This window comes from Ambystoma mexicanum, chromosome 1q (assembly GCF_040938575.1).
Source record: "Ambystoma mexicanum isolate Mex_15411 chromosome 1q, UKY_AmexF1_1, whole genome shotgun sequence".
NCBI lineage: Eukaryota > Metazoa > Chordata > Amphibia > Caudata > Ambystomatidae > Ambystoma > Ambystoma mexicanum.
Window position 1 is genome coordinate 317,021,547 of NC_090922.1, and position 26,049 is coordinate 317,047,595.

Consider the following 26,049-nt stretch of genomic DNA (forward strand, 5'->3'; position numbering starts at 1 on the left):
TAAGAGGGAAAGCCGCGCGGCTCATTTGTTAAAAAAGGGGGAGATGTCAGATTGTTCACAACGTTGTGTGGGCGGGCCTTCGTTAAGGCCCAAAGGACATGACGTTCCGGATGGGACATCACGGGGAAGGGGCGGGACGGGGCGAAGGGTCCGGCAGTTCCCGCCGGCGTGTGAATAAAGCAGGTTACAGTTAACCCTGCTCCCGCGTATCATTGCCTGCTGTAGCGTGCAATCGTGCGTGTGTGTGAATGAGCCCCCCCCACAACAAAAGCATCCGCCTGTTTTCCATGCTGTTGACTTTGATGTCATCAGCTTGTAAAATGGACTGAGGGCACAGCAGCACTGCCAGCACCAGGCCACGCAGGAAAGGTACGTGCCATTTCTTTTTCTTCTGAAAACACCACTCGCACCCGTGTACGACACTACACGGGTGCTATGGTGAAGGGGAATGGGCAGCGGGAAGGGAAGGGGGCACTGGCTGCCCAGGCAGCTCGGAACACGGGATTGTACCATACAGTACAGCCCGCGTTCCGAGCCTCCCGATAGGCGGGTGCCCCCCTTCAGGGTGCTAATTTAATGTAACCTTATTCTGTTTACTGGCCATCCTGTATCATAGCCTTACTATGCTAAGCGAGCACGCTGAAATGATCCTCACTCTGCTGAATGAACCTATTAAAGTTGGTCTTATTGTGTTTAAGTGACAGGCTGCAATGTGCCCTTACTGTGCTAACAAGGGGGCATATTGCAATCTGTCTGTACTGTGCTAACTCAGCATACTGGAATCTACGATTACTGTGCTAACAGCATCTAATGAATCTGCTGCTACTTTGTTAACAGGGGTTGCAGGAATCCGCCCTTACTGTGGTAATTGGGCATAATCGAATCTGGTCCTAATTTGCTAATTGAGTATACTGGAATTTTTAGCTCATGTTTTAAATGGATCTGTTCAATCTGACCTTCCTGTGCTAACATGGCATGTCGGAATACACCCTTGCTTTGCTAACAGGGCATACTGCAGTCGCCCCTTACTGTGATAGCTGCGCACACTGGAATCTCAACGTACTGTGCTACCTGGGCATACTGGAATGTGCTTTACTTTGCTAATTGGCCACACTGGAATGTGCTTTACTGTGATCGTTCGCCATACTGGAATGTGCTTTACTGTGCTCATTGGTCACAATGGAATCTGATCTTGTTGTGGTAACTGGACCTCTTGTATCTGATCTTACTGAGCGAACAGCACATGCTGGAAATTACCCTTACTGTGCTAGCTGGGTATACTGAAATCCTTACTCTTGCCAGCACAAAAAACATACATTTTCAATGCGTTTTTTCTCCAGTGCAAACTTTTCCCTAGTGCTAAAACAATCCGTATTGGCACTAGGGCAAACTTTGCCCTGGTGCAACAATGTGTTCAAAATGTATCTTTTTTGCACAAAGACAATGTTTGCGCTCGTGTTTATAACATGCCAAACTGTACCTGTCACTGTGAAAAGGTTTTCTTATGTGTCGCAGCGTTTTTTAAAAACAGGGCAAAAGTTGCCATAGTGCTAATACCGTGCACACTTGCACTTGCCCTCGTGCAAAGTTTCTGTAATCTGGCCCCATGGCAATATTGAAAAAAAATGACTGTAGATGTGAAGCAGGATCTGGCAAATGGTCTGTACACCTGGGTATATAATGCAGAAGCCTGTCAATCCCTTTACTTCAGTCAAATCAATTGGCTATGTGAATGCTCGTTATTTTCTGCTGTGAATCTTGCTGATAAATCAGAAACATGTAAACAGTGGCCAAGTGATAGGCAGAGACTGCCATGGTATGATATATGATATGATATATGACATTTATAGCACGCCTATGCACAAGTGTTTCAAGGCACGACGAGGCAAGGGAGGGGGAACAAAGAGAAGACAGACAACGATTGTACTAGGCCAGGTGACATTGAGATTGCGTAAGTGTCGGGGAGGGGGAGGGGAAAAGTAGGAGGGGAAAGGGCAGTGCAGTACATGGGATTACACAGTAGAACAATACAAATAATTAAATCGATACAAATAAATAAAAAGGGAGGCCAGTTGGTGGCAAGAGCAAGGATAAGTGCAGACATCAAGTGTCAAGTGCTGGTAGGGGACTGTAGGGAACAGGCACAGACCCCGAGTACAAGGGTTGCCAGGGGGGCAACTAGTGCAGGAGTGCAACTGGCCGGGAGGGGTCCTCGGCCTGAGATCAGAGGGTACCCAGGTGACCAGTGCTGTTTCAATTACAACCAGGAGTTTAGCAGGGGAGAGGAAGAGAGAAAGCAGAAGCAAAGAGGAAGGTCTTGAGGTGCTTCTGCAACCGGAGATGGTTCTCCTCAAGTTTCAGAGAGGCAGGTAGGTTGTTCCAGAGGGAATGGCCAGCCGCGGAAAGAGTTCAGAGAGGCAGGGAGGCTGTTCCAGAGGGAGGCGCCAGCCGCAGAAAGAGTTCAAAGAGGCAGGGAGGCTGTTCCAGAGGGAGGTGCCAGCCGCGGAAAGAGTTCAGAGAGGCAGGGAGGCTGTTCCAGAGGGAGGCGCCAGCCGCGGAAAGAGTTCAGAGAGGCAGGGAGGCTGTTCCAGAGGGAGGCCCCAGCCTAGGGTGTGGCCTACGTCTGCTTGGGAAAGGAGAACCTTAAAATACATTTAGGACATCACTGTGCACCTGTGCACGGTGGAGCTGCAGAAATGAGGTACACATATTCTGTACATGGGCGAGGCCATTTATGACAGTAAGCAGCCAACTCCAATGCAGTGAACACCAGCCTTGGCCTTTAACAATAACGTGAACATTTGCACGCACTTACCTTAATTGGCCTCTTGAGTTCCTTTCGTGTAAATCTCATAACAATAAGGGCTAAAACAGCTAAGCCATAAAATATCCATACGGCAAAACTGAAGTAATTAATGAGAGTATTAATATCGGCTGGGATGATGTAAACCATGGCAATGGCGCCCTGCAAGAAATAGAAGGAGAAATAGGTGAATGTCTGTGGGTGGACCTCTGACATTGGTGACAACGACATTGCTTTACACACGGTGAGATCATGAAGCAGCCTGCCAGCCTCAGTGCTTACCTCAGACACAGGTGCATACAGGTGGGCTGCAGGCAAGGCCCATGTTCAATGGGCCTGTGCGCCAAATCATTCTTCCAGCGTGTAGTCAATGTTCCACATAAACTCCATGACTAGCAATGACTCCACATGCTCAGGCGGGCCACATTGCCAAAGCCTTCAAACTTGTATGAAGGCAAGTGAAGGGACGTGCTAAAGTTGCGGATTATTTCTTAGGTGGTAGTGAGAATGGCTGTTTAGTCACTCCTTTGCAAACATAGACTGGTGCAGTGGCCAGGCTCGGACTGGCCTATAGTGCAATGCCCGAACCAAAAACACAAAATGCTAGTGTGGGCCACTTATTTGGCGCATGTGGGCCAGTTTGATGAGTTACTTCATCATGCGACTATTAGTCTTGACCAGTGTTGATGAATACATATTCTCTAAAATGCACAATTTGTATCACATCTTATCAAAAAAACTCCCTTGGGTAATATTCAAACAGCCTGTCACAAAAGGAATGAATTACAATTTGCAACTTTTTCATTGGTGCTCGAGATGATTTTATGCCCCAGTCCTGGCAGTGGGTTGTTCAGTGAGTGGCCTGGGGTGGCACGTGCTACACCTGGAATCTAATCGGCCACCCCATTATCCTAAACTATGATCATTATGTGTGTGTGTGGTCGTACTTCATGCCACCCCTGCATAAGTCAGTGCCCATCTTGGGCCACCCCATTCAAAAGAGTCTGGACACGCCACTGGACTGGTGTCGGTTAAATAACCTGTAACATTGAATACATCAAGTTTCTTTTTTTCTTTAAACAGCCACTTTTTAGTAGTACAGGGAAACGCCTCTGCCTCACAGCCAACCCTTTGACAGGGATCAAAGTGGCCTTTTCTTTTTTTGTATGTTTCGCCATGACAGGTCAGGTCATGGCGAAGCGTGCTGCCACTTGGGTGCTGGGCTACTTTATTGTCGGGTGACTGCATGGTATGGGGCACGACGGGTAGGATAATGCGCATGTCACCTTTGTGAGTACCGGGAATCTAAACCAGTGCCTAGTCAGTGCTTTTCGAAGATGCCCGATGTCCTGTGTACTGGATAGGCGACAGTTTTTTTCGCGGGGTTGCGCAGATCTAAGCTTGAGTTTGTCAACCAAACGGGTAGATTCTGACTGCCCCATCCGCCATTTCCCCCCAGTAAACACACTGGTCAGTTTACATTGTTCCTCATTAACCAGACTGCCTACCTTCCAATATGACCAACTAAGCATGTTGCCCATTTTGGTATTACCCCACTATAAGCACATTGCTAGTTTCCATTATCTTCCGGCCAGGGCATTTTGACTTAATCATTTTTGCCCCAGTATGCCCTTTACCCAGTTTATGTAAGGCCCCAGGAAGCTTTCTCCACCATTATCAGCATGGTCAATGTAAGGCATCGGCTTCTTTTTATTATGGCGCAATTAGCACAATGCCCGATTACCGCCATGATGCCATGGCGACATTGCCAAGGGGGAATTATGGCCCTTATTTTTTAATAGCATACTACCCAGTTCCCATCATTTCTCAGTAAACGCACTGAGCAGTCTCCAGAGTGCCCCAGTAAGAGCTTTTCCGAGCTTCTTTTGTACACTAGGAAGAGTAGTACTAAGTTTCCTTCATACCACGGGTTCCTATTTGAAAGTTTCCATTATGCTATTGAAAGTATTTACTATATTTTCCTTTATTCCTAGTGAACACATCATTCAGCCACTGACTGCTAATTACCCACTCCACAGCATACCGGCTCCCTTTTGCAGAAGTATTTTTAGTTTTGGCTGAAAGTTAGCAAAGCCAACTGTGGCCAAAATATTCTCGTGTAGTGTGGACCTTTGGATTTGTGCAAGTATAAATCAGTAGTGTGGTTTGCACTTTTCTTCCAGTATAACATCATTCCAATCAGGCCTTTGCACAACCCTTACATGATATTGTCAGGAACACCCTGCCTGGATGAATACTCCTGTCACTCATCTTCACCCCTGTCAAAAAACCACTGATGTTGCACTCCTAGATGATATGAGTATCGGGTAAGTACAATAGAGATACTTTGGGTGCAGAGGAGAGTAAAGCCACCTGGCACAAGGTGGAACGGCCATAGCAAAAGGAAGGAAAGAGCCCTATGTAAGGGCCCTCACGTCCCCTGCACAACCAATACACTGAGAACAGTCAACATTCTTCAGGATTTAAGGTAAAATTCATGAGCAAACACATTTGTCAACAAAGCTGTAATTCATAGGCACTTTCAAAAGAATCCATTTAACAATGTGGTCAAACAAAAGAATACAGAGCTCTAAGCGTTTTGGGCAATGCCCTTCATCAGGAGCTGAATTAGGTCATCAATTCAACAGATTCAATCTTCCATTACTATAAGGTACAGACAGTGTATTAGCCAAATCTGTACTCAAATTCCAAACTTCAATAGTGAAAAGATAAATTGAAAAATTAAGCTTGCATAGTAAGGGTCGCTCTTCTTAAGTGTGCTGACTGGCCATTAAACAGAGGGGGATGCTCTGCAGAACCTATGCTTCCGGGGCTGAGGGCCTGCTAGTTTAGGAAATGGGACCATTGCCTTTCTCTCTTCCCCATCAAGACAAAGGCTATGATATTATATGATAGGTTATTTATAATGCGCTTAATATCCAGAGGTTTCTAAGTGCAGACCCAGGGATCGGACCTGTGTTGCTCCATGTCATCTTGCTTCCAAGGCGAGCACGTTGCCCCTGAGCTATCCTCCCTCAACAGAGACAGATCTACACAAGTGAGCAGAGTTAACCTAGTTATAGTACTAATGCCACTTTGTGCAGCACCACCCTCATAAAGCCATCATTATGAGCAGATGCTTGTTGTGGAGAGGTGTGTTTATGCTCCAAGGCCCAGGTTCAATTCCCAGAAGGACAAACTCAGTTTTTCATCCTTCTGGAAAATAATTTGTTTACCATTAAAATGGCTAGTAACACCTTTGCCGACAAGCAGGGTATCATGCACTAGGTAAAATAATAAACTACTAGCAAATAATATCCGCTCTCCGAATGGTTTCTGTGGACAGGCATGACCACACTCATCAATTGATGAAAATCAATGATCCTGTAGGTCGCTGTTCCGATTCGCTTATCGGTTGATGTGCCTTGCACTCTGAAGTAAACTGCTTTGAGAATTGGCGTGTGTGGCTGGATGACATGCCCCGGAGCAGACGTTGGGGGGAGGCGAGAGTTGGTGTGCTGCTGCATACTTGGGTCTACTGTGCTCTTTCCCCACCTGTTGCTTCACCCTGGTGTGGTGCAGTTCTTTGCGGTGCAAATGTCCCAGAAACTGTGCATTCTAGGGTTACGGACTGGTCCATCTACCACCACATTGGTGTTTTGCTGATTTTAGGCAACTGTCTCATGAGTGAAGGCACTGAAATCTGGGGAAAGGGGTGGGGTATCCAAATGTTATGTAGAAAGTAATATCCAGAGGGTCCTAACAGGTAACTATGTAATATTTGGTGCACACTTGTGAAAAGAGTGTGGAATTGAATAAGGAACAATGCTTCACCAAGCCACAAACCCGCAAACAAATTTGGACTTGTGTTGAAATCCAGGGAACATGGTGGGGTGTCCACATGTCATGTAGCCAGTAATGACCGAAGGGTCCTAACAGGTAACTTTGCAAAATTTGTTACAGATTGGTGAAATGGTGTGGAATTGTATAAGGAAAAACGCTTCGACAAGCCACAAACACACACAAATTTTGACTTTTGCTGAAATCCGGGGAACGGGGTGGGTTGTCCAAATGTCATGTAGCCAGTGTTGTCGGGAGGGTCCTAACAGGTGACTATGCAAAATTTGGTACAGATTGGTGAAATGGTGTGGAATTGTATAAGGAACAACGTTTCGCCAAGCCACAAACCCAGCCACAAAACCGCAAATGTTCACTTTTATAAATACAGATTATTATGTTTATTTAATCCATTGCATCAATACAACGCCATTATAGCAATTTTTTCTGGGTCAGTGTTTCTCAGCCAGAGACATTTACACTGGTGTGTGTGGAGGGGACTTTATTTATGTACTTATAAATAAATATATTGATGATGCTGTTTTCTAAAATAAATATGTCATAAATTCACTTTGGGGTCAGAGAAAAGACTTCCTGCAAGTCTCACAATTAAATGTCATATTTAAATCTGTTCATGTGTAGCCTGGGGGACATTTTGTGTATATCAGCAACATTGATGCTGATTGGTCGTCAAGTTGTTGGGCTGAATTTAGGCCTATTTTCAGTTTCATGTGGGCTGTAACTTGAATTCCATACCTGGCAACCCTCGCTGTGAATCCCCAGGAGCCCACCACGTGGCTCCTGAACTTGTACACGCTGTTTGTAACACATGGGGGAAAAATCTAATCAAAAGAGATGCTTTCTTGCCATCAGGGATGAACACTATGGCGCCAGGATGCTGCCGATCTCGGGACTAGACGATAAGCTTGGATACGCAGGTTCAGATTCGAACAGCCACTGTGGAAACATTTACTCACAGATAGTGCGAGTGCCATCTTGGAAGCATGCCACATCAATCACAGTGGTAGCATGTGCATTTTGTTCACTGGAGGGGCACATATTTTCACAACTAAAGACTGTAAGTGACTGTCTCTATCGAGGGAACCCAAACCAACGAAGGAGAATTTGCAGTGGTTGTCCCCCAAGAAATATTTTGAAAATTCAGTAAAAAGCCATACGATTTGCAATTGGTTTTGTGGGGTAACATTTGAAAAAATAGATGTCAGGTCACCAACAGGATATTCAAATGCATTTTCCTACGCTGTCCACAATATATGCCAACATTGTCACTGTAAAGCACACTTCATGCTTGTGCCTACAATATAGACCAACATTTCACCATTGTAAGAAGACATTTTAAGGCTTTATGTGCCGTTATATGCCAGTATTGTCAGTATAAGAACACACTCATGTTGTCTGTACCCAGTACTCCCATTATTTTCCACTGTAATAACATGTGTGCTGGCTGTGCCTTGCAAGGCCTGTACCGGCCACTATAAGAACATTGGTGCGGACTGTGCAGAGGAAGGAATATATTTGCTATGGTAGAACAGTCAAGTCTGCTGCTCCAGTAATCCAAGTATTTGTAACCGTAAGAACACACCTGTTGGCTATGCCCAGTAAGGCCAGCATTTGACACTGTAAGAACACTCATGTCGGCTGTTCTCAGTAATCCTATTTTTGTTATCGTTGTTCAAAACCTAACAATCTATCCCGTAATGAGTGTCAAGTAATTAGTAACCTTTTCAAAAATCCCCAAATCACGATAAAGCCTGCTGACCTGACAAAGGAGTCTCTATCGTGGTTATTGATAATGAACAATATTGTATAACCATACAACATTTATTGGATGATAGGAATACATACCTACCACTTGAAAGAGATCCCACAGAGGATGTTAAAAAGCTGATTAGTGAGTTATTGAAAAGGGCCCAGGAACAAGATTGGATTTCCAGCAAAACATTCAAGTTTCTCACTAATGAACACCCTATTGGCCAACCAAAGATCCACAGGAATCTACAATACACTGCTTCACAACCCATAGTTGCAGGAACTGGGGGACTACTAGAACTGTCCGCCCACTATGTAGATGCTATCCTACAATCACTGGCACTTTTCTTAAAGATACTGGACATTTTCTGAGACATCTAGAAACTGTGGAGAAGCTGCCTTCCGGAAGCTGTCTCTGTACTATTGATGTGGTCAGTTTATAAACATGTATCCCTCATGATCACAGTTTTCATGCTGTTGAATATTTTTACCCATGCCACTGCACCCTTTGCCAATGGGGGGAAGAAACTGTTAAAAATGGAGGCACTAACCCCTGTGCGCGCCAAATCTGCAAAACTGCGCATGGTTCACTATCACAAGAGGCTGCACACCCTGCCACACAAAGTCAAAATTGGTGTAAAAACAGGAATCACTGAATGCCACCTGTCAACTGTCACCTGAAGCAAGGCCACAGAAGGGCTAAAATCCGAAAATGCCCTTAAGTGCTGCTTTCTAATCAATTTCAACCTTCAAAGTGCTGTTTTGGCGCTAAATTCAGTCATTATTGAAAGGAAAAGTGTGCTGAAATCATAGATTCTCCAGGCAGTCAGAGGAATCTAGGCCTCACTGCCTAACAGCTGCTGAAGGAAATCAGCTGTCAAACCCAGTTTACAGGTGTTTCTTTTTCTGGGAGAAATTGCAAAATGCGCCTATTTAAAGCATGTTTGTGAAGGGTTTAATTCTTTTCAATGTTCAAATCCCTTATAACTGTGCTTATTTTTATGTATGTGTTAAAGAAAAGACTTTATTGTGAATTTTCCAGTAACCCAGTGGAAGTAACTGCTTAATTCTGATTGGACAGTGCCTGGCCTGGGAAAGTAGACATCTCAGCTTGACACTTCCTTGAAAACAGGAAGCCTAATGGTTCCCGCATAATGACAACAAGGGGCACAATGAGACCGCATTAGACATTTGTCTGGGGCTGAGCCAAGAACAATGGCAAGCTGCCCAACTGATCTCTAGAGGGGAGATTCCCTCTCCAGGAAGGGGGCACACCTCCCTGATCAAAGGACTGTGACAGCAGTTGCTTGTGAAGGGGAGGTACAAAGAAGAAAAAAACTGCAGGTATTTTTTAAATCCTTATTTGTGATTAAGGTTGAAACTCTTTAACTGAGCAACCTAAAGAGGGATACATCTGAAAATTGGTAGACATTAACCTAATTTCATGCTTTAGATTTAAAGACATTAATGAAACCTGTACCATTTAAAGAACCAAAGTTACGAAAACATTCTCATTGTAGCAGACCGATTAATGTTGCAAACCTAAGATTGTATGTACATGATCCACTGATAAGCGCCCAGAGATGTATCGAATTAGAAATGATTAATCCAAACTGTTATGGTTAAAATTGATAAAAATCCATAGAATGACAAAGACAGCTCTCACAAAGATGGGGATTGAATGTGAATATAGACAATCAAATATGAAATGTATGTGTCTGATTTTTTTTTTTAGGGTACATAACTTTTGCCCAAATGTACATTTCTAAAATTATCTGTTGGTCAAAATCAATATGGGAGTTCCTAAATCCCATCGTACAGGTGACAGCTCTGTTCTGACTGCCAACCAAAACAAAGCATGTGCCTGCGGCCACTCATAGCCGTGGGGGTGTGTTTTGAAATTCTGCCCACACCATAAAACTTGGTGATGGCATTTGATAGTATAAATATAGGAACTTCACAACACATAGGACACTGCTTCCAGAACACATCCAGATTTCCGCGCAGCACCTTGTTCCAGAACTCTTCATCTTGTAGCTGACTCCAGACTTCTTTGATTCCAGATTTCCTAGCAGTATCCAGACTTTAGCATTGCTAAACTCTTGCTAGCTAGACCCAATTTCAAACATACAAAACTTAAAAGAATAATTCTTATTCAGCTTGGCTTGCTACCATTAAGGTTTGCCCGCTGAAATGTGTATCCTGTAATCTACCGTGTCCAGTGACCAGAAGGGCCCATCCAAATCCAGTCTGAGGTGCAGTTCCAATTGACCAGAACCGCGCCACTGATCCAATCCCTCCAGTGGTGCCCTGCTGCGGGTAGATCTGACCCGATCCAATGACCAGAGCGTGATGGTCCAATTTAATTACAAAGGGACTGTAAGTATTAATAGGAAGAACAGTGACCCATAGTATATCTGCATTGTATCATCCCAATCTCAACCCATCCCATCTTTAAATTCAGAACCCTAGTATTGTTAGAATCCTCCTTGCACTGATTTTTCTCATCTGTGTTACAAAACCATAACCCATTAGTGATGTAGTTTAATTAAAGTAATTCCCATAGAGAACTGAAACTAGAACTGAAACTAGAGTATCACACATACAGAGTTATGAGCGGCCGTGAGTAACTGTGGAGATTCATGTGGGGCATTCTCTTTTTCATGGTCATTAATATAGTGTAATAAAACCTATCTGTCATTTTAAAAACCGAAATTCTGTTTCATTTTCGCGCCTATTTTACAAAAATGCCTCTCACTAAAACCTCCGGAACAGTGTATTTGACCAGTTTTGATAGAATATCGCTTAGTAAAAGTTTGCAGCGAATTGACATTTAAGCAAAAGGTTTCCCACGTGCCTTTTCCCATCCAAGGGTTTCTTCAATTACATCCTGATCTAAATTGTGTACTGTTGTTTATATTATAACTAATGGTGAGGGACTTTTTGGATGACACCTTCTGCGGTAATACCTCACAACCTTGTTGTGTGTGTGTTGCTAAGAACTTGAGAGATCTTGATTGTAGGAGCCACGATTAGCTTTTGGTCACAACAATGTAAGCGTCTACGGAGACATAGAGGCCCTCAACTCCGTTGTTCAGAATTTCAATGGTAGGGTGAGCTTACACATTTCGTGCGCCCCATAAATAGTATCATATCAGTCATGCACAGACCCAAGGATTCTCAACAGAAAAGAGAAATCTTGAGGAATATTTGGAATTGCTTTATTTGCAAATTACTGTAGCCTTTAGTGGATGTGTACTCAGCAAGCTGAGGACACATCCGCATGAGGTGGGATTGAGCCCATGATTTACCACTAACCTGCATTATGCTTCTATTCACGCAAGTGAGCAAGGCCTGTCAGAGGAAGCAAAAGTTATAAGAAGGAGGGAAGATAAGAACAAGCCTTAGAAGAGGAGAAAAGGGACTCACCCTAGTTCCTCAAAGCAGAACACAGTACCTTATTCAAGGGAGAAGCTGGTGCCACAGCAGTTGTTCCTGGCAGTTTCCTGCAGACCCACGGTTCCTGGAGCTTTGGCAAGAAGTAGGACGTCGGGAGGGGTCTGCACCACACAGGGATGAAGCCAGCAGCAGCGACGGTGAATAAAAGGTGCGCTGCTTTAAAACAGGAGAGGCTCTTCAGGTCGCTATCCGGATACCTACAGCAGTGTGCAGTGATTTCGACCTCGAAGAGGATCCTCTGGCTGTGGAAGATGAGCTGGTTGACCCCACCAGGCTCAAGGGAAGAAGACTCTGGACTGGATCTTCTCTGGTCGTCGAAGGGTAGGTAGCTCAGGACTGCAGCAGGGCTTCACCGGGACGGGGTAGTTGCAGCAGCCGTCATCTTCTCAGCTTCTCTTCTGTTCCTTGTAGTTCCAGTGGCGACTCTGACTTCCAGCCCAAGAGTCCTGACTTTTATGCGAAAATCCACCATTCACACAGCCTGGCTGTCAATCACGCAGCAGGGGGGGTTGTCCAGCCCGGACAACCACCTCAGCCAATCATGGCAAAGTGCCACTTGGGTTTCCTACACCACTCCCTCATATTCAGCCCACCTAGACACCCAGGTGCCTAGAGGAGGGCTTCTTGGTAGAAGCCCACCAAAAGACAGTGAACAAAGGAGGCAAACATGGTTTGCGGCGCAAAGTAAAACACAAGAAGGACTTTAACAAAAAGAAATGGTGACTAAACCCGACCGGAGCCAAAAGAAAGAGTATTTGGTCAAGCGGGTTTATGTTCAAGGCTAATATAATAGCCTAAAACAGTACCACGGTTATATAGTATAAACACGATAGAAAAGTTAGGGTAGATATCACTGCCACCAGCCAAGTCTAAATGTTAAAAGAGCAAAACAAGGCTCTAGGAGGTACAGATAAAAAGGGCTAAGGAGTAACCCTTTCCAGTACTCCATGTAAGATGGGGTGTACTGGATCTGTGGTTAAATGACTAAGTAAAGTTAATGGCAATTTCACCCTTTTCTGGGGGACAGTAGTCAGCCCCAGAAATGGAGTCGGTGGGAAGTCTAAAAGACAACCCTGTGTCACTGCACTGAAGGTGCTGTGTAACATACAAAAGAAGGGGGCTACTGAAGTGGTGTACTCCAGAGTCCACAATCACAAAAATAGAGGAAGTACACATGGCAAAACATGAGAAAGAGTGGGGGGAAAGCTCAAACTCTTACCAAGTGGAAAAAATGTACTCCAGAAATCCAGCAAAGCTGCTGGGGGACTCACTAGGTGAGGAAAATTAGCCATAGACTGAGAATTCTCCCGAACACTCCCCTCCCCCCCCAGACTAAGGGACAGAAGGATTTAATCCACTCCTGGATGGTTCTCATACCTCTAGTCGGTTATAAACATCCTAGAGAGACCATCAGCATTTTGGTGGTGACTTCCTGCTCTGTGCTCAATGGAAAAATCAAACCCTTGCAGGCAGATTGACCATCTGAGTAACTTTGGGTTTTCCCCTTTCATTTGCATCAGCCATCTCAAGCGTTGGTGGTCAGTCTGAATAATGAAGGTAGATCCATGCAAGTATGGTCTAAACCTCTTCAGTGACCACACAATAGCTAAACATTCACGTTCTATTGTTGCCCACCTTGTCTCAGGATCCCTTAATTTCCTGCTGATGAAACAAATGGGGTGCTCCCTACCTTTCTCATCCAGTTGACTAAAGACTGCACCTATACCTACATTAGAAGCATCAGTTTGTAAAATTAAAGGTTGGTGGTAGTCAGGAGCTCTTAGGACTGGAGCTTGACAAAGGGCTTTCTTCAGACGTTCAAAGGCTTGATTGCACTCCTCATTCCACTTGACCTTTTTAGGAAATTTGGGAGAGGAGATGACATTCAAGGGAGAAGCTATGGTCCCATAGTTCTCTGTGAAGTTCCTGTAATACCCAGTGAGACCTAAGAAGGCTCTCACTTGGGTTTGAGTAGTAGGGGTGGCCCAGTTTTGTACAGCTTGTACTTTGCTAGGCAATGGCCTTAATTCACCTTCTCCTACCTCATGTCCAAGGTAGACCACTGGACTCTGACCAATTTGACATTTACTTGCCTTTATGGTCAGATGGGCCGGTTCCAGGGCCTGCAATACATATCCTAGGCGTTCAATATGTTCTTTCCGTGTAGGGCTGAACACTGCAATGTCATCCAAGTATGCCATGCAGAAGTCCTCCATCCCATTAAGAACTTGATTGACCATCCTATGAAATGTATCAGGTGCATTCTTTAGTCCAAAAGGCATTACCTTGAATTGGTAGAGGCCAGCTGGGATGTAGAATGCAGTTTTCTCCTTGGCATGGTATGTCAAAGCTATTTGCCAATACCCTGACGTTAGGTCAAATGTGCTGAGTTACTTGGCTGCACCAAGTTTGTCCACCAGCTCATCTGTCCTGGTTTAAAGGATGGGCATCAGTCTTTGTGACTGCATTTAGAGCTCTATAGTCCACGCAGAATCTCAACTCCTTGGATCCTGCCTTTGGTACAAGCACAACTGGGTTAAACCATGGGCTAGTAGAGGCTCTATAACCCCGAGATCAAGCATCTTGTTGACCTCATTCCTTATATGGGTTCTTACATTGTCTGACATTCTGTACCCCCTGCTTTTGACATGCAAACAGTCACCAGTGAGTATATCATGCTGGCCCCAAGGGGTCAAGCCTGGTGAAAGTGAGAACAGGGAGGCCAACTGATTTAACAGTAACTTGCACTCATCCTGCTGGTCAGATGTGAGACTGGAAGAGAGATTAACTCCTTCCACTTGCTCATCTAAAGGTAATCCTCTGAGGAGGTCAGGCAGAGGTTCACTCTCCTCCTCCTCCTGAGCTGAAGCTAGAAGCAAAGCTCCTATGCCAGGTCTAGAGACATAATCCTTTAAACGGTTGGTGTGAAAGACTCTGGCAGCCTCCTTAGGATGCCTAAGTTCACCTCTCCAAGTTTACTCACAGCTTTGAAGGGCCCTATCCATTTGTCCTGCAAGGCCCTCTGCCTTGTGGGGACCATAACAAGAACAAGCTGGTCTTGAGTAAACTCAACCATGTGAGCCTTCTGGTCATGCCAATGCTTGACCAGAGCCTGACCAGCCTTCAAGTTATCACTTGCCTCTGCCATCATGTGTGACATTCTCCTCCGGAGACCTATCACATAGTCAGTCACTCTGACTGGTTTGGGGGAAGGAGCACTCTCCAACCCCTCCTTAAACGGGGCCAATGGACCTCTGACCAGATGGCCATAGAGAAGTTCAAAGGGACTGTAACCTACTCCCTCCTAAGGGACTTCTCTATATGCAAAGAGAAGGCATGGCAGTAGAAGGTCCCACTTTCTTTTAAGGGGTTCTTCTAAAGCACCTATCATGCTCTTCATAGTTATGGTAAACCTCTCCACCAACCCACTGGTTTGGGGATGGTAGGCAGTTGAGAATGTGTAGGTGACTCCACAGGTTTTTCACATGGCTTGCATGTAGTGGGACATAGCATTTGATCCCCTGTCAGATATCACCTCCTTAGGAAAACCTACTCTGGTAAAAATACCAAGTAGTACCATGTAGGGCCTTAGCCACAGCTGGAGCCGTAACAGTCCTCATAGGTATGGCTTCAGGATATCTAGTGGCATGATCCACTACAACCAGGATAAACCTGTTGCCTGAAGATGTGGGAGGATCAAGAGGACCAACAATGTAAATCCCGACCCTCTCAAAAGGAACTCCCACCACTGAGAGAGGCACCAAGGGTGCCACATTCTTGGCTCCACTCTTGCCAGAGGTTTGGCAAGTGTGGCAGCTCCTGCAGAATTTGTCTACTTCTGAACCGATCTTAGGCCAGTAGAAGTAAAGAGAGAGCCTTTCCTTGGTCTTCTTAAAACTTAAGTGACCAGCCAAAGGTACCTCGTGGGCAAACTGCAGAAACTGGAGTTGGTTCACTAGAGGTACTACAAGTCTTTTGTAGTCTCCAGGGGTTGACTCAGTCAGTTCACTGTAGAAGAGGCCATCTTCCCAGTACAACCCATAATTCCCAGGCTCAGTCCCATTGAGCTGAGAAGCAGCCTGTAGGCGAAGACCTTCAAGGGTAGGACACTCTCTTTGTCCTTTGCTGAAATCTGCCCTGTTGGGTCCACCTTCCGCCAGTAAAGACTGCAGTTGAGGATAGTCAGCAGGGTCAAGATCTCCTACCAGAGTAAGATCTTCTTCTAGATCTGATTCCACAGTATCTAGCTGAACCATACAGGGTTGAACCTCACACTCAGCCTCAGCTGGTGGAGGAGTCACAGATGTGACATTGGATAGTCTTGGAGATGTCCTTCTGGGCACAGGAGTGCTTGCTGGTTTATTGCTGGCAGACTTGGGTTTCCCCTTTGTCTCTTTTTTTTTTTTAATTTTATTTGTGTTTGACTCTCTTAACAAGTAAGAGAGACTTTACAAAGAAGATATAATAAAAAAGGGCATTACAGCAAATGCCTACAAACGTGAAGACTTACAATGCATAGACCTAAAAAGACATCATACAAGTAAAAGTTTAAAAGCCATTAATTCCTATAACATAATGAAAAACACATAAAAAACAAAAGAATACACAATAGGGTTATCTATACGCTCAAATGTACATACATCCTCAAATTCATACTAATTTACAGGGGGGAAGAGAGTTAAAATAAGTGATTCAAGAGATATTCATGTAACAGTCTTTTTCCAATTCTCTTGCAATCACTTTACATAATTTCGTTACAGCATATATCAACGGCTTATGGTTACCTCGCATCATTCTGTCCCAAAGAAAAGGTAGGCAGTCAATAAAATTAATGTTTACAAATTCCATCAATAATAACGATCTTTGATTCCTAAAATGGGGACAATTTAAAACCAGATGTTTCAATGTTTCAGTGGGTTCGGTACACATGGGAAATCTGCAGTGCGGACTGGAGGCATACAGCTTGTGACCGATCCATTTTACAACTCTTTCTTTATTATGAAACAAATTGAGTTTGAACCAGAGATACGTCCTCCGCGTGGAGTTACAAGGAAAAAGCACAATGTAGTCGTGTCTAGGGATACGTTTACGTGCGAATAATTGGTATTCCTTGTAAAGATAGTACGATCCCATTTCATCAAGGGTTGTGCACCAATCAAGTTCAAAAAGTTTTTTTTTAGCATAGCCCGGTCTATGATAGACATCGTCCACGGTAATGTTAGGCGTCTTGAGTATACCAGCCATTTTTGACACATAGAGAGCCATGGAAGACGTAGGTGACAGCGTAATGGTATGATTCAACTCGGCATATAGGGAGTTCGCTGTGGGATGCCTGATCTTAGCAAAATTGGTTAGGAGTCGCCATTTCCAACGGGTAGACAGTGCTACTAGACCCAATTCATGCCTCAAGATCGCATTGGGGAGGGACATCGGAAGCGACATGGCACGTTTCAGGGCAGTACCCTGCAGTTGGTCCAAAATTGGGCCCATTTCACCCATACATATGTCAAGAGAATACAGGATTACGCTTTCAATTTTCAAAGTAAAGAACTCGATAAGGGGAATTAATGAAAATTTGCAGTATTTTGCATAGATTACTTTGGATTGTGATATCAAGGGTCTGATCTTTTTACTGAGAACATCATGCCACATTGAGATGGAATTTTTCTCTGTTAAGTAGTATCCCAAGTAGATCGTTTCTCTAATGACTGAGATGGGGATCTGCATGAGATGCCACTGTGATTTGCCAGTTCGTTTCTGTACACCAAATTGCATTACTGCTGTTTTAGCAGGATTAGGCATCAGATTGTGTGCTAGTGCAAATTCTTCAAATAGACATAGTTTAAGTTGGAGGCCTGACGGGGTGGGATCAAATAAGATGATATCGTCTGCAAAGGCGAGCCACTTAAGGTGGATCAAGCCGATTTTAGCAGAGAAGAGATTTTTTTCATCCCAACCTTTATCAAGATCAGAGAGGTATAGGTTAAAGAAGGTAGCAGCAAGATTGCAACCTTGCTTCAAACCCACCTCTGTGCTGATATCTTTAGAAACGCGTCCCTCTGAAGTAAGCTTGATTCTGTAAGAAGTGTTAGTGTGTAAGGCTTTGTCTCTTTCTGACCTGCAATAGCAGTAAGTCCGTCCTGTGGACTTGGGGTGATAGTTTCCTCTATCATGTGCCCAGGAGAGCCTCTCAAGGTTCTCTCCCTTGCAGACCTTGTGAGCTCTTGCTTCCTTCTGCTGGGAGGTCTGGGGGTACTAGACACAACACCAAGAGATTCAAGGTCATTACCCAGCAGGACCCTCCCAGGTACAATATTTTGCACACTTACAGGTATTCTGACAGTCATGTCATTACACTGGATGAGAGCTGGTAACTGTGGAACCATTTGCACAGGGCCTCCAGCTAACTTGGTTAGGTGGTTGGGTGCCTTAGCAACATCCTCCACCTTGAAACAACATTCATCAACCACAGTTATGCTGGCTCCAGTGTCTCTGATGGCAGGGGTTTCCTGACCATTCAAAAGAACACTATCTTTGTAATACTCTTTAGTAATATCTGGGGTTGAGTTATAGACATCTAAGTTCTCTTGTTCCCAAAGACCCAAGGACACTAAAGAAACACTAGCTGAGACTCTCATGGGCTCATCAGCTAGTAACTGAAAGTTTCCACTGGCTATAGGTACTTCATCCACCTGGGAGAAGGCTAAGGAGACAGTGTGGAACCCTGAAGGTTTACCCTTACATCTGGGATCTCCTTTCACATGGTCAGTTAACCCACAAACAAAGCATTTTCTAAATGCTTTCTGGAATGGGGGTTTGTTCTGACCTCCATCTGATTTGGGACCAGATGTTACACTAGCCTGATTTGGTTTCCCTTGTGGCTTACCCTGGTTATGTTTGTGGCCCTCTTTTGGATTGGGATTATTGAAATTCTCTTTGTTGTCTTTCTTTGACTGCTTTCCCTCTTCCTTTTTCTGAGTTGCCCCAGAATCATTGTGAGTAGCCCTGTTGGCAACCCACAAGTCAGCAGCCTTAGCTAACTTCTTAGGATCTATCTCCTTTGAATCAGCCAAGTGCTGTCTAAGCTCAGGAGAGCAGACATCAAAAATAGACTCCAACATTACAATATTCCTCAAACCTTCATAAGTGTTCACTTTGTAACCCTTAACCCAACCATCTAAGTTTTTCAAACATTCACACACCCAGGTAGCCCAAGGAGTACCATCATGCTTTTTGAGGGTTCTAAAGCTCTTAAGATACTGCGAAGGGGTCTTCCCAAATCTAGCTATTAATGCTAGCTTCCCACACTCATAATCCTGTTTATCCTCCTCCCCCAACTCCATTACAGCATCACTTGCAACAGGGGGAAGCCTAGAGAAAAGCCAAGGAATCAGCTGATTCCCTAAAACACCTTGAATCCCATGATTGTACTCCAACATTGCTAACCAATCCAAAACATCAAGGTTAGTCTCATACATACCAATCATCTCCTTTGGCATACAGGGTCTCTTAGGGCTGGAAGACCTAGAAGACTCTGGGCGAGAAGCATTTTCTAAAGACAATTTCTTCATTTCTAGTTCATGGTTCAGCTCCATTTCTCTGAGCCTTAACTCTTGATGTTTCATGGAAGTTTGTGCATCAATACATTTCACTTCTAATTCAAATCTCATGTTCTCAAGTGCAATAAACTCAGGAGTAAGGGTAGGACCTGTGGGAGTCCCTGTGGACAGAGGTTGTGCTTTCTGAGCAGGCAAAGGAGTTGTAGGGTTTCCTAACAAGGACTCATGTACTTCTTCTAAATCAACACTCTCAGAATCAGAAATGTCAGTACCCACATTTGCTGGAGTGGTAGGCCCTTCTGACCCACTTTCCAGGCTTTGTTTTCCCATTAACTTTGAAATAAATTCAGATTTTTTACCTTTACCACAGAGACTCCTCTCCCTACACATGGTTCTCAAAACCTCAGCAGTATAGTTTAAGAGACCCTCCTCAGTGTAGCTTTCTATATTTGATATGATTTCTCAGTTAAATAGAATTAGTGGTGTTTTAGCTTTGTGGTTAGTTGAACCCAAGGAATAGCAGCACTCTAAGTGTAATCACTCTACTTCCAAATCCTCACCGCTGTACACGAGTGTTAGGCACAATCCTGTGCAGTGCCCTTGGGGACCACTACACACAATTAAGACCACAAGTGGTAATACAAGTTCACCTTTGGTACAAGCCTGTGCTACTATGTTAAAGTGGTAGCAGTAGCGGAGCAGCCAAGCTTATCTCAAGAGCATATGAGCAGTAGCAGAGATTACACAAAGGGACCACACCTGCTGTGACTCAAGCAAACACTGACTCAAAGTTTCAGGTAAAAAATATAAGTACATTTATTTTTAAACCATCTGGTACAAAAACACAACACTTCTATAAATTCAAAACCACACGTAAAATGCACTGCACACAACCAATTTACTTGGTACAGTATAACTCAAGGTAAGTACCCTATGTTTTAACGGACCGGTGTTGTGAAACAAAAGACGTTACCGGGAATACATATGCGATCACTTTTTAAAAGTAATGACAGTTTGGTCTTACTAAAGATACGCGTATCCGCGGCAAGAAATGTTACCGGGGCAAAAACACACTTAGCACCTGAGTTAACCAGAGAGAGTTGGGGGCAAAAATCATAGGCAACACATTTGTCAGGGCAGACAGAATCAGAGAACACGTGTTGACAGAAATACAAGAGTCAATAGGCCGGAGCCAGTGTCAAGTGGAACCGGGTTCCTGTTGTCGAGGATCACACAGTCGGACAGTTCAAGATTCAATGTTGCCAGGAGTACTTAGATATTGTCAACAGAGGAAGCAAAAGTTATAAGAAGGAGGGAAGATAAGGACAAGCCTTGGAAGAGGAGAAAAGGGATTCACCCTAGTTCCTCAAAGCAGAACACAGTACCTTATTCAAGGGAGAAGCTGGTGCCACAGCAGTTGTTCCTGGCAGTTTCCTGCAGACCCACGGTTCCTGGAGCTTTGGCAAGAAGGAGGACGTCTGGAGGGATCTGCCGCACACAGGGATGAAGCCAGCAGCAGCGACAGTGAATAAAAGGTGTGCTCCTTTAAAACAGGAGAGGCTCTTCAGGTGGCTATCTGGACCACTACAGCAGTGTCCAGCAAATTTGACCACGAAGAGGATCCCCTGGCTGTGGAAGATGAGCTGGTTGACCCCACCAGGCTCAAGGGAAGAAGACTCCGGACTGGATCTTCTCTGCTCGTCGAAGGGTACATAGCTCAGGACTGCAGCAGGGCTTCACCGGGACCGGGTAGTTGCAGCAGCCGTCTTCTTCTCCGCTTCTCTTCGGTTCCTTGTAGTTCCAGTGGCGACTCTGACTTCCAGCCCAAGAGTTCTGCCTTTTATGCGAAAATACCCCATTCACACAGCCTGGCTGTCAATCACGCAGCATGGGGGGTTGTCCAGCCCAGACAACCACCTCAGCCAATCATGGCAAAGTGCGACTTGGGTTTCCTAGGATACCCTGTGCAGGGAGTGACTACATCCCTCCCTCACATTCAGCCCACCTAGACACCCAGGTGCCTAGAGGAGGGCTTCTTGGCAGAAGACACGCCAAAAGACAGTGAACAAAGGAGGCAAACATGGTTTGCCGTGCAAAGTAAAACACAAGAAGGACTTTAACAAAAAGAAATGGCGACTAAACCCGACTGGAGCCAAAAGAACGAGTATTTGGTCAAGCGGGTTTATGTTCGAGGCTAATATAATAGCCTAAAACAGTACCACAGTAGAAACGTGGTAGAAAAGTTAGGGTAGATACCACTGCCACCAGCTAAGTCTAAATGTTAAAAGAGCAAAACAAGGATCTAGGAGGTACAGATAAAAAGGGCTAAGGAGTAACCCTTTCCAGTACTCCATGTAAGATGGGGTGTACTGGATCTGTGGTTAAATGACTAAGTAAAGTGAATGGCAACTTTACCCTTTTCTGGGGGACAGTAGTCAGCCCCAGAAATGGAGTCGGTGGGAAGTCTAAAAGACAACTCTGTGTCACTGCACTGAAGGTGCTGTGTAACACACAAAAGAAGGGGGCTACTGAAGTGGTGTACTCCAGAGTCCACAACACAAAAACAGAGGAAATACACATGGCAAAACATGGGTAAGAGTGGGGGAAAAGCTCACACTCTTACCAAGTGGCAAAAATAAACTCCAGAAATCCAGCAAAGCTGCTGGGGGACTCACTAGGCGAGGGGAATTAGTCATAGACTGAGAATTGTCCCTAACAGCCTGGATTTGAGAAAGGGAAGTCCATTTTTGCAGAACCACGTGTCATCCCCTAAAGGCTACAGTCATTTGCAAATAAAGCAATTCCAAATATTCCTCAAGATTTCTCTTTTCTGTTGAGAATCCTCGGTTCTGTGCATGACTGATATACTATTTATGGGGCGCACTAAATGTGTAAGCTCACCCTGCCATTGTTTATATTATAGCTCGTGTGTTAGGACCTGTTTAGTGTTGCATTCCTCAGAATTTTCTCCATTTAAGCATTTTTGCAACCTTTTGCATTATCTCACAAAGTCATTTTCACCTTTCAGTTTAAAAGTGACATTTTCCTAAACGGTTTTCTCTCTTGTTTGGGGAGGGAAGATTGCATTTAAACTCTAGACATTGTCTGTCATTCCTGAATACCTGCTGATTACTTACATCTGTGTAGGATTGCTCATTTGTATCTAAAAAAAACTTTGCAGGGGGAATCTTAACCTAAACGCTATCTGTTCACAAACCAAAACTGTTCTTTTTCCTGTGTTTTCTACTCTGCATCATTATAAGTGAATTCAATTGCTTGACTTATATTCTGAATTGTATTGTCGCCACTTGGTGATTGCTGTCCCATATATAAAACTTAGGTGTGATTTGAATATTAAATAAAAAAAATATTTACCTTTACAAACTAGCCTGATTCCTGATCCACTGTGACCTGGGAGGGTATTTTGAGACGGGTGTGATATGAGTGGTATCTCATTCAGAATATTGAACTTATAGACACAAATAAAATAAGCATTTCATTGCGCACTACATGCTAGGCAAGACCTGGGTGTGTGCCTGATTGAAACCCTTAACAGCTTGGGGGCTTGTGCCGTGATTCTGAATTTGAAATACCACCTGTGACAGTCTAACACAGCATACTAGCCTGCAGGGTACAGACATCTTGCTGGGTTGGGGTACTGTGCTACACTGTACAAGCACCTCTCAAAAGAAATACTCCAAAAATCGGCCTGTTTGAAAAGTAAATTAACCCTGAAATAAGTCAGAAGAAAATTGATATTTCTGAAATAGCAACCCCAGTAGAAATTAATATTGCTAGGGAACACTTCCTGCACAAACTGTTTGTCAGGGGTGAGTGGCCCGAACAGGATGAACATGTATGGCTGCAGGAAATAAAAGAACAGTTCACTGCCATAGACCTAGATACATGGCAGTACAAGGGCCCATTACATCAAGCGCTCAGTGAACTGTACATGGCCCCAAAAATAAGAGGAGCAGTGTAAAATTGCCAAAATAGCGGCCTACCTGTACCTCCACATAGGAATAAAACAGGTAAAGCATGCAGAAAATATAGTTCTGGCAAAGAAGCAAGGGGAAAAACTGCAGGAAATCCAAACTAATCTGGACTCTGCAGAGCAAAGGCTCCAGAAGAGCCAAGAATCAGAAACGGAGGCTAGGCATATATCATCAAACTAAAAGAAGATCTGGCCCTCTTACAGCAAGAGAAGGCAGAGCAAGATACCAAATTACAGACTCTGCAAGATGAGTGTCAGTAAAGAGTTGACTCTTTCCAACAGAGTCAATAGAAACTGGAGCATCAATTGAATTATAATAGAGTCTGTGCAGAACAGATAGTCACCTTACAAAACCGCCTAGAATCCTTGAAAGAGGAAAATAATAAGTTAATTATTAAAGACATCCACTCTCAAGAGGAATTTGATGAGGAGCGCCAGAAATCTAGTGCATTTAAAACACAGAGAGATGACCTGGCTGCACAGAGGGGCACTCTAAATCAGGAGAGGGACTTGTTGGGCCAGGAAGAGAGCCAATTAAAAACTAAGTTAGAGGAAAGAAAGCTGGTCCTTCAGGAGTTTAGTGAAGTTAAAACCGAATACGAGAAGCTACTAGAGCACACCAGGCGGGTGGAGGATGCTCTGGAAAAGAACACTTAGACCAATAATGACAAAACTCAGGAGGTGAGTCTCCTGCAGCAAAGATTGGCCCAGGATTTCCAATCCATACAGGAAGGACAGAGAGACAATGAGGCTCTCTGTGAAAAGAATGATAGGCTCCACAAACAGATAGCCATGCAAGAGCAAATCATTGAGACCAGTAAGGCCTTAATAGAGGAGCAAAAGAGTCAGATTTTGGCATGTCACCAGGGAATAGGGGCTGAAAGAGATGAGGTAGGAAGGGACAGAGAAACCCATGAGCATAACATCAGGAACCCTGTCATCAGGGGCTTTAACTCCTTCAGAACCATGGACTCTGCCGCCCTCATGTCCACTGGCTCATATTAACCAAGGGCCGCGGGGATGGTAGACTTCAGTAGAATTAGAAACATGGGACTGACAGATCAGCACCTCCCAGAAACGGATGGCCGGGCGTCTCTGTACAGATTCCCAAATGTTAGAGCTAGCCTCTCTGATCAGGAAGACTCCATTGAGGGGAGAATCAGGGAACTGGATCCTCATAAATACTGCCTACCAAATGATCAGTCTGTGAAATTTGGTGGGGAACTCCATGAAACTAGGCCCACAAAAAGTATCTTAAAGACCTCTTCCCAGCTAGGGCAATGGGGGTGGGGGGTACTGAGCCAATCCTGGGAGCAAGGGAGAGTCAGAAGACTCTTCTGAGCACCACAGGCCTCAAACAACTAGTCCCTGCATTCTGCAAGCCATTTCCAAGCTTGCAGAATCAGGGAGAGCCTAGAGGATCAGATAGCCACCTCCTGTAGCAGTGCCTCTGAGTCAGAGGATGAGTGGACATGGTTGACTAAGGCTAAAAAGGCCAACAAAATTAAGAGGGCTCACTGAAAGATCCCCTGAAACAGATCAAGGCCATTAGGAGCGTCATAACTCCCTACCACAAAAATTCCAAGTATTCAGTTTGGGAGCACCTTGAGTTATACGAGCAAATGATGGATACTTTCCAGCTGAAAGATAGCCAGAATTGTATCCAATATGTCAAGTGGACATTTTCCCCTGAATACTCCAGCTTCTTTGCGGGGCTGGAGGATCAAAACCACTCAAGATGGTCCACCTATAGGGCGGCCATCTTAAAACATTTTTCTGTACATAGGAACCCCCAAGATGCCCACAAGGGGCCTACAACCTGCAATGTGGGGAAGACCAGGCCCCACAAGAATTTGTGGAAGAACTAAAACGTGCCTTTGCGCAGACCACCAGGAGGGTGCGCACAGATAGTAGGGAGTTCATTAATACCTTCTTACATGCACTCCCTAAATTCATCATGACCCAGCTGGTGAGGGACTTTCATGAGAAGAGATCACTAGACTGGGTCATTGAACAGGCGACTCGTATTTATGGAGTGCAGAAACCGGTAGAGAATAGAAATACAAATACAAACCCCAAACCAGCCAACACCCCTGCTGCTGCTAAGGTGGCGAAGGTGACTCTCCTATATGGAGAGTCAGGTAAGTCTCAAGCAGTCGATGGGTTCGATCCCTTTAAAATTTTCAATCAAACTTCGACCCGATGAATTGGAACTGTCTGATGTATTGTATTAAAAGGGATCAAACCCATCGACTGCTTGAGACTTAAATGACTCTCCATATAGGGAACAAGAATCTATTAAGGTAACCACATTTGATTCATACGATTTGAGAATAGTGAATTAATGGGATGATACAGAACAATTCCATACACCATAACCATTCAACTAACTCTGTCTTTATCCTTTTGTCCCTTTATTATTTTGCTTCTTCCACACCTATTTTCTTGGTCTTTTTTCTATCTAACCTTTGTGTATCTCAAAAAACTGTGTTACTTAATATGTGTTGCACAATCGTTCACGTTTACTGTTATGTTGTCAATGAATATAATTCAAATATTTTGTTTCTACGAAACCCTTGAATCCACCCCCGTTCCCCCACCCCTCTCTCTTTCTGTGACATGATATT

At 44.4% G+C, this 26,049-nt stretch overlaps 1 protein-coding gene across 1 annotated transcript in view; it reads right to left on the reverse strand.

Moving 5' to 3' along the window:
- SLC7A9 (solute carrier family 7 member 9) overlaps positions 1-26,049 on the reverse strand; it is a 659,969-nt gene that overhangs the window by 108,221 nt on the left and 525,699 nt on the right. Inside the window, exon 11 of the mRNA XM_069639081.1 lies at positions 2,816-2,965. Within this exon, the coding sequence (XP_069495182.1) occupies positions 2,816-2,965 (150 nt within the window). The remainder of the gene's footprint in view (positions 1-2,815; positions 2,966-26,049) is intronic.